This window comes from Pseudomyrmex gracilis, unplaced genomic scaffold (assembly GCF_002006095.1).
Source record: "Pseudomyrmex gracilis isolate BER0280 unplaced genomic scaffold, ASM200609v1 scaffold_2, whole genome shotgun sequence".
In the NCBI taxonomy this organism is placed as follows: domain Eukaryota; kingdom Metazoa; phylum Arthropoda; class Insecta; order Hymenoptera; family Formicidae; genus Pseudomyrmex; species Pseudomyrmex gracilis.
In genome coordinates, this window is record NW_018020586.1 from 1,412,937 (window position 1) to 1,422,739 (window position 9,803).

The 9,803-nt window shown below is 37.3% G+C and overlaps 1 protein-coding gene across 2 annotated transcripts; it reads right to left on the reverse strand.

The window, feature by feature from the left end:
* Positions 1-53: 53 nt before the first annotated feature.
* On the reverse strand, positions 54-7,066 carry LOC109853312 (sorting nexin-29). 2 transcript variants are annotated; one of them, XM_020425267.1, is made up of 12 exons: positions 6,693-7,066; positions 5,428-5,672; positions 4,861-5,162; positions 4,674-4,796; positions 4,337-4,589; positions 4,106-4,235; positions 3,783-4,024; positions 3,492-3,704; positions 3,271-3,427; positions 3,038-3,178; positions 2,839-2,978; positions 54-2,692 (listed from the first exon to the last, which is right to left on the reverse strand). In XM_020425267.1, the coding sequence occupies exons 1-12, from the start codon at positions 6,693-6,695 to the stop codon at positions 2,611-2,613; spliced, it is 2,031 nt and encodes a 676-aa protein (XP_020280856.1). In that variant the 5' UTR covers positions 6,696-7,066; the 3' UTR covers positions 54-2,610. The 2 variants fall into 2 exon arrangements, with proteins under 2 accessions (XP_020280856.1, XP_020280867.1); XM_020425278.1 differs by having other exon boundaries at positions 5,428-5,685.
* Positions 7,067-9,803: the final 2,737 nt, after the last annotated feature.

Genomic DNA, 9,803 nt, shown 5'->3' on the forward strand with positions numbered 1-9,803 from the left:
AAAGTATGTACACGATACAAAGATAATGTAGTATTTACTAGCTTAAGAGAAACTTTGTTTTAATTTATTTTGCTACAAGATCTAACAATACACACCTCGTACCACCACCACTTTGTCGTATCCGAGTGCGAATATAAAATAGCTTTGAGGAAACAAACAAAAATAAAAAAAATAAAAAAAAGAAAGAAAGGCAAGAGAAGGCGCATTCAACCACCACGTAAAAAAAAAAAACAAACTTCTGTCTGTTCGTGTGCTTTGCACTTGAATAACGGATGATAATGATCCCGACGTATAAACACGATATGACGATGTAATAATTAACTTTACTGAATAAAATGGAGGAACAGGTTTTTCGTATTTTTAATAATGAGCAGTAGATGAAAAGTAATTTCAGACGCTAGCCTCGTTGGTTTTGTTCACCGCGAAAGTTCTCCGCTCTTTAACCTTCGTGTACTTGCACAATGTGTTAATTATTATTGTTAGTTTTTGTTGACAATTTCGTAAATTCACAGAGTGAACGCGTAAGAAGACTGCTGAAAAACTGAATATTACCTGTTATTGAGAAAAAAAAAACAAATCTTAAAAAGTTGAATAAAAATTAGGCTCAACTCACATCGATTTATACCTATGAAGAAGGATATTATAGGTATTACACTTATGTAACTCATTATACTGACTAATCTCTTCTTTCTTATACGTGACTACTGTTCGGTATATTCTCTCTACATATCTAAATCTGAGCAGGCTTCAGAACAGCAAAATGATTATGTCAATTAAACATTTATTTAACCCTAGGACGGTCTAGATGTTGCAGTAATCTTGCACGAAAAAGAAAAAAAACGAAAACGATTGTTAAATGAAGTGATTGTGTATTGTAATTTGTAAGATGCTCAGAATTATACAAACTTTCCAGTACATATAAAAACATGTATGTGTTGTATAAAATATCTTAAAAAAAAATTTTTATATACTTGTGCGCGCTGAAATACTAAATGCAACTTTTATTCACTGTTTTATAATAAACATCTAAAACATATATACATATTATTTATTGCTTTTTTTATTCTATGAGAATAATTGTGTCGACCTACTTTTTAGGTTTCAGTTACGTGCGTCTATGTGTGAGGAAATACGTGCGTTTGTGTTACTTGTGAACGTGCATAAACCGATCGAAACTGTCAAAGTTTTTAACGCATTTTTAATAAATACAGATCAGCATCACACACGTGTTTCGCGCGTGTAAATGTATAAACGTTTTTTATTTTCTCATTTGTCTTCTTCGTGAACCGAATATTTGAAATTTTAGTTTTCTAGTCGGTCCTAGGGCTAAATCAAAATTAGTCACAGAAAAGAAAAATAGTGAATAATAAGTTAACGCTTCTTGTACTTGTAGAGCGTATGTTTTTGTTTTATTCACAATTTCTTGCAAATAAAAATTTTTAAATGTTACGATTACCCAATTAAGCATGCGAGTAACTTACTAAAATATTTTTTTCCCCTAATTTTAACGTCATTTTAATACATTTTTTTTAACATTAACCGTGTTTGTTACAAAAAAAAAAAGTAGAATACTAATGAATTATTAAGATATACTAATTGTAAACTCATGTTTTATTTGATCATTAAGATAAAATTGTTGCCATGATGGCTTTATATAAAATGATATAAATATATTACTAATTTTTATTTGTCGATTATATATGTAGAAAAAAAAATGTTAATAATGATAAGTATATTTGTAAGAGCATACCATGCGCTATTATAAGGAAAGAAAAAGAACTTCTCTCAATATGGAAAGGTGAGCACAGCCAAAGTGTTGCCTAGTACAAATATATTGTAAAAAAAAAAATCGATTGTTGTTTAAATGAGCCGAAAGTGCTACTTGCGTTGTGCGCGGATTTATTTCGAGATATACTTATCGATATCTTTGATCTCACGAATCCTCTCATTATCTTACCTCTCCATAGTGAGAACATCCTGTGTAAGTTGTTAAAAATTTGTGGTTTTTACATGCGCAATTAATTCTATTTCTGATTTACCGACATAATATTGTATGTACTTATATTCCGATAACAATATGCACCTTTATTTTTGTCATAAAGGATAGATGAAAAAAAATGTACCTTTTTATATTACTATTAAGGCGCCTTAACGTATAAACAAATAAACTTTTTAGAAAATAAAAGATTCGATATTTTGCAACTTAATTCTGCAACTACAAAAATAACTCGATATGAGAAAAAATCAATTCGATCGATCGTTCGTAAATCTTTTCTCTGTAAATAATAGATAGGATTTTACATTGGGATATTTTTTCGGTAATAAAACATTTAAAAAAAAGCAATTAATTGCAAACTATTATTTTCATAGAAAAGACCAGCTTTCTTATATAATCGTTTCTTCTACATTTTTCGTTTACACACATGTCGACATCGTATAAATTTATGTCGCATATGCATAAATAATGATCTTATTTACATAAATACATACAATGGTAAGTTCATTTCCTTAATTGTCAACAATATATTTGTGTATAACAAGATGCTCGTCTCACGCAGTAAAACTTTTTTATCGTATGTACAAATTATCTATATATAAAAATTGATTTAATTACAAACCCATGTATTGAGGTGAGGAAGAGAAGGTATTTCTCGTGGAATTGTTCTTTCTCGATTCCTCATTAGGATTATCACTGAAAATGAAAAACGATGACAACGTTTTTGATAACAATATGAAACAGTCAGCGATAAAAGTGCTTTCTTGTGTAAACGTTACTCGTTAGACGTCCGATTTATAAAAATTCTTTCAGATTAAAAAAGACCAAACAAATGATTATACCCAAAGAAAGGCATCAAAGACACGAGCGTTTGTCTGCTCGGCCTGCATGCGAATGCGGGCGAACATTGCGCCACTCGTCCGACGACTCGCCGTAACCATTGTTGCAGCCTTTGCCGTCGCTCTTCTACGAATTTTGCGTCCTGGAAATCAATAATTATTATTAACAAGTTCATTATTCACGTAATATCTCGACACTCACTTTATTTCCTATCGTTTTCTTTGGCGGAAATTCGAAAGTCGTAACAATAGTGTCATGTTTCTTTAATTCTCTATAAAGCGCATAAAATTGAGCATATCGCCTGTATATGTTCCATTCCGTGTCTCTTATACGTACGTAGATCTACGGTTAACACATAGTAAACGTGTTACGTTAGATTTTGTTTAACTTTTGGCAAAAAAAAGAAATTTTTGCAATATCGAGATCTTTTGTACTTGATAAACGTGATGAATGTCAGACGGCTGTCCCGTAAGAAACGCCGATGGAATCCATATGTGAATAAGACACGGTGGTTCCGACGGTAAATCATCCTCATTCAACGGCCCTCGGAGACACTCCAACTCCGTTTGCAACATTTTTACCAATCTGTCCCTATAGAAAAAATGTTAAACAATAAAGAAGTAAGATTGCTTGATTCTACAACGCGATCACGTACTTGTTTGTCAACTGCATTGTTAGTCTGGCGTTAAATTCCATTAATTCAGCGTGCATATCCGCTACTTGTATCAACTTTTCCTCGTATTGTCGCGCCTCGCTGTGATAATCTAACGACGGATCCTCCTCGGATATCATGGAGTTGGAATCTCTCCTCAACATCTGAACAGCGGTGACGTACTTGCGCAACTGTTGTCGTAAGAGTTCATTCTCTCTGTGCAATTACAAGTAAAACAAATTGAGAAACAATTTGCTTGCTTCATTTTGTGTATGTTACAAATTAATAAATTACCTGTTCAATGTTTGCAGTTGTAATTCATGCTTTTCCAAATAATGCTGATGTTGTCTCTGGAATCGAGCGAGTTGCAATCTACTGGATATTGCGTCTTCTCTAGCCTGTTCCAGTATTTCTGTCATAGCTAAAAGTCTTACGCGCAACGTATCTACATCTAAATTGTCTGGATCTATATGCAAATCTAAACCAACTAGCGGTTCTGTTGCCTCCATTGCAGGTTCTGTTATTTCCGATGAATCCTGAATGGAATGGATTGTAAATTTATACACGTATGTAACTTTTAACTCATTAAAATAACTAAAATTTCTGTGTGAACTCACATCTAGGTAAGGTGGCAGACTGACTAACATATCGTCCAATGTTTGATCAAGTGCTGATACAGGTACAAGACCACCCATATTTCCGGCATCTGTTACTGGAGTTAATATCTTCTCTTCTTGAAACGAGTCACTAAACATAATCGAAAGATACTTTGTGTAAAAAAATTATTTTACATTAAAAATGCTCGCAATTAATAAAATAATTGCAATTAATTAATTACTACGACAAACCATCGTTCCCATTCCGGAAGTTTTGCATCGATCATTGTACTACCATTCAAATCTGTCTGAGGTTGAGGATCTGATAAGCAAGGTGAGGTGGAATCCTTTGTCGATGTCGTCGTAGGCGAGCCAGGGCACGTCGGTGGTGCGCTCGAGGAAGTTGTGGTTTCCTTACGCTCGCTCTCTTCATTGTCATCGTCGAAGGAAATTATGCGAGTCGGTACTTTTTTTTTTCGTTTATCTTGCTCGGATGTGGAATGCTCTATTTGACAGATCGCGAACAGTTCATTGATGATTCGACAACAAAGTTTTGTTTTTTCTAAACACATATGAATTTAGCACTTACCTGGAATTATCGTGGGAATAACTGGCTCCGATTGCTCGGCTCTATTTCGATCTATTCCTTTTCCTTTCAGATCGTCAAGTTCCTCATTGTCTGTCCTTATTGCAAATAAGATTGTACCGAGGCCTAAAATTAATCGAGTTAAATAATACGGATGGATTGTCAAACAAACCGCCGGAGAACAATGTACCTGCAGCTACGTTAGGCAATACAGAATTCTTCTCCTGATCGAGCAAAAAGGCCCACTCTTCATAAAACGGAGACAGTGCGTCGGGATTTATAACGGTATGCAAGTGTCGTTCCAGAGATCTCTCATTCAAAACCGCCCTCAGCCACGCTCTACCTCGACCATAATCTGTCTGTACTTTTCTCAACATACTAAAACGTTCCTGCTCGTGCCATGTAAGTTGGTCTTTAATGCATGGCCAGAATGCTGCATCGGCCACACTGCCGGGTTTTGTGGCACAACCAGAGACCAAATCAGACACATGTCTATGTGAAAACAATATGAAAAATATTTCTCCTTGCTGTTTCATATTACAATCAAAAGCAAAATGTAACTAACTACTATGTGATAAATTTATATATTAGCTGACTCTAAAGCCATCCATGTATTTATCATTCTGATAAATGAGTCATATCATGGATAAAACACAGTTTGTTTTGTGACCTTGCTCACATGCAGAAAATCATAGAAGAAACATACATATATGTATATGTGCATACAATTAGTTTATACGGTATTCGCAATTATTACCTAAACGCAGAGTTGATTTTATCTTTATAATTTGTTTTCAATCCGTGACTAAAAATCAATTCAAATATATGGCAGAGCTGCGCTACACATGCTTCTGATTCTGTGGCTAATTCTGCACGTCCACCAAACCTGACATGACATTCTTTTGTGGCAACCAGCAGCTCTTCCAGCAGCTTTTCTTTCTCAGCTGCATGATCAACTATATTATGTGTATTCGGCACTATCGCTGACATAATACGCAAAGCCTAGGATAAACATCTTTGGAAATAAATAAAAAAATCAAATCAGTTTCAGGAAGAATTTTAATGCATTTTTGTGATTTTTTTTTAAGTTTTATTACATTTCTTTTTACAAGTAAAATTGTCTTATTAAAAGTAATATTATTTTTCTGTAAAATTCTTCCTGAAACATACGTATGTTGTACTTTAATCTACCATTATCTACATTAGAATTGTTTAAACGAACACTTTCTAGTTTGATCACAATTTATAAACTGCTACAAAAATAATTCTCTTAAAAAAGCTACAAAAAACAACAGATTGTATAAATTTTAGTGAATTTTTGCACAAATTCTACTTTTTCAAAACAAGCTCATATAAATACACACACACACACACACAAAAGTTCACACGCAAATATTCAGACAAAAGAGAAAAATATCCAAAGAAATTTATTCGATAAGTAAAAAAGGTATTAGAGTATTATTTACGTATTTTTTTAAGCACTATATTTTAAATGTAAATAATATAACAAACTTATTCTGAGAATGCAGCTATCCACAGCTTGAAAAAAAATGTGCACTCTTGATACAGAAAAAAAGAAAAAAACTACAGTCATCACTCTTATTACACGTTTGAAGAATCCGTATGCGTTTCTCGCGATATATCACACACACTTGTCATCTGGATTTATATGTATATGTACATACTATACGTGTGACATACTGACACAATAACGACACTGACAAAACTAGCAAAGTCCTTTAGGAGGATAAACGTAACAAACAGTTCGCGGAAATCAACTTTGCGACTTCATTCGCGCGTAATGAGCTCTAACTTATTGCGCATTGTTTTAATTGCAAAATTTCCTTCGTTTTCTCCCAGATGATGACTTGTTATCGCGACGCGAAATCAGGTTTGCGCGCTAGTCGTCTCGCGCATAAATTTACAAACGGGGCAATTTGGCCGTTATCGCTGCCATTTGATTCTGACACACACACACACACACACACACACGCGACGGAAAACAAAGAGACAGACTCTTACCATTTAAGCGACGCGGTCGAGGACCACCGCCTCGAGATCTGGTCTCACCACTATCGAATATCCACGAATCTCATCTGGGAGATGTATCCGCTTGCCCAGCGAGATGATTCACGATGATAAACGTGAAATAAAGCAGAACTGCCGTCACTTCACAGACGCGACAACACAAACGGTCCGTTGTCGCGTCATGACATTGAACGCGGAAGAAGATGCTCGCTTGCTGTCACTGGCTGTCACGGAAGAACTCGTAGAAGTTCGCAACGCCAGGAGCGGAACGGCTCCTCGCGCCCATCGCAAGCAACCATCGGCAATCGCAACTAACGACCAATTGCGGCAGCGCCACTTCTCGAGACACAGATGCGTCAGTAGAGTCAGAGCAAAGAGAAGATTGAGAGCGGCCAGGTTTATAAGAGATGTGTAATCGCTTTTCCGCCCTGTAAGCTAGCGCAATGTCCATGAGTGGTGCACATTAGCAACTACGTAGCCATTTCTACAAACAACACGTCATGATATAGCACGGAATAGAACCACGTGTGAACATGGTTCTATTCCGTGCTATGTCCACAGCATACAGTTTTATACAGCGTTCAAAATATATTTTCTGTGAAACCTAAAAGAAATAGATTATTTTTTATCTATTACCTTTGCATGTGTTCGCATTTTACACAATCGCACTGATTTCCAGTGGCAGCAATAAAGACTCAGATCATGCGCTTGTAGCATGACGTTCTTTAAATATCTTTAAATATCTTTAAATTTTTTCGCGGAGGTGGGTTTGAGGATACAAAAATTATTTAAATCGGCTTCTTACTTAATTGTTTATTATAATTTGATTAGAAAGTGAAAGTTCTTAATGTATTCTTAATTCGTGCCAAGGTTCGAAACAGTTTATTAAAGAACCTTATATGGGAGGTGTTTGCCGGATAGTCTTGGAAGCGTATGTTCCGATATTCGTGGCACAACGGCGCTTGCACTCATATGCCACCGTGCGTCGCCGGCCGCCCGGCCGTCCGGCTGGGTATTATAGGAAGGCAGCTCGGCGCTCCGAGGCGTCGAGCGGGCGCGGACCGCTTTCGCGGCCGCGTGAAAATGCAAATAGCATTTTCGATGAAAACCACAGCATTGCCACGAGTCGAGGTCGAAAGACCGAAATGGCTCTTTATGTGGCGAGCACGCCTAAGCGTGTTGGTTGCGCGATATCTCCTTGCGAACGTCTTCGCCGGAATATCGTTGCACTCAGTATCAACTCCCACGATAAAAGTGCGAAAGACATTACAGAGCCGCTACGCGGTCGTTAATATGCCAAGGAAGAGATATAATTTTATGATTAGAATAATTGCCACGAGTCAGTATCGACAAACGAATGGCTTCGAAACGTGGCGTCCACAATTGAGTGTGGAGTAAGTTATAAAGAGGTGTCCTAAGAGTTTAATAAAATACAGAGCCTTGGTAACTGTGGCTCGTGAGTCAAAAAGCTCTCAGAAAATGTAACACATTAGACGACGAGTTTCTCGTTGTCTCGCAAACCCTGTTTGCTGTGCGAAGCGTCCGTGCGATGAAGAAAGCCCCAGAGGCGTATTCCGAGTGCGGCGTGTCGTGATTACAGCAGACAATTATGGGTTTCGCAAAATCGATATAAAGGTTATTCAAAACCGTCTGTAAGTTATAGACGACTTAGAAAGAGGTAATGTAGTACTCGGTACAGCGCGGTTACCACGCCGTGATCTGTCGAGACTGAGACCTCTGTGGGCGGATTCGTCTTGTTCGCTAGACGAACGAGACCTCCGACTCGACGATCATACACGCAAATAAAGCGTTCTAGAATCCCGCTCGTTGCAAGACCGTCGTAAAAACAGAAAAAGCAACACGCCGCGAGAACTTAGACGCGGTGACAAAATTTGTATCGCTTGGCGCAAAGCACTACGCCGCGAAGACTTAGAAACGAAATGTATGTTTGTCGGAGGTGTTGCCGGTGAAAAGCACTACGCCGCGAGGAACTTTGAAGCGAAAGATATGTGCGTCGGAGGTGTTGCCGGTGTTGTTGACAAGGAGCATTACGCCGCGAAGACTCGGAAGCGAAAAGTATGTGCGTCGGAGGTGTTGCCGGTAAATAGCACTACGCCGCGATGAACTGTCGAAGCGATGGCTACTATCGGAGGTGTTGCCGGTGCAAATGACGTGTACTACTACTGTGCCTCGTAATTCTCTCTTTCTCTTTCTAACTCACATTTTTTGTTTTTCTATTTTTTTCTTCTGTCAACGCGCTCGCATATGTATGCCATTTCGTAGCAGTCATACGACATGCACGTCACAAGACGATGATGAAAAAACATGAATTTCTCAATCAAAAATTTTACTCGTCGCATATCTCCGAAAATCAAAAACAAACAAACAAAAACGTAAGAATACATTTTCTTTAAGAAAGTATTCTTAAGCATCAAAATAAAATATGAAAGAGGATATGAAGTTGAGGATTGTGGTCAAAATGATGAGCAGGCAAGTTGCAAGAAAATACCGTACGGCGCGTTTTATAAAATCTCCGTTTTATTGATGCTTCGACAACATGGGCTGAGACACACACATTTGCTCATTAGTTCATATGAATTTTAACCACTGCGTGTTCAAAACGTATACGTACACAATCCATTAAATAATCGCTCCGCGCCGCCGCGCGGTCGCCGACATCACCGATGTGCGACACCGTGTTTGAAACTGAATTTCGAGCTCTTATCTAAATCACACGTATAAAATGTCGATGCAAATCGGTTGCTCAGAACGGCACGCGGTTCGCAACTTTTTTTCTTCTATGTCGAATCGCGCGGCCCCAGGATGCAACTGTACATCCTCGAAAAAAAAAGAAACAATTGTATCACGCCATACATCAGGCCGTATCGAAGAACGTCGACGTTTGCGCACGATAATCGGTTAACATCGATTTAACACCACGTGATTCATTGATTACATTTTATGAGATACGAATCGCGTCACGGAATGAAAAAGGATTACTTCCATTTTCAATCCTGAATTATTAGTTTTCTATTGGCGATATTTAGGCGAGAAAAATATTGTTATTGTTTCACGGATTCATAATTAATTTTAGTTGCAAGTTTA

Coding starts and splice junctions, on each gene's coding strand:
- LOC109853312 (XM_020425267.1), bottom strand. Junction 4,236..4,336: donor CTTCCGGAATGGGAACGATG/GTTTGTCGTAGT, acceptor GATTATGTTTAG/TGACTCGTTTCAAGAAGAGA. Junction 3,179..3,270: donor ACATTCATCACGTTTATCAA/GTACAAAAGATC, acceptor TGTTAACCGTAG/ATCTACGTACGTATAAGAGA.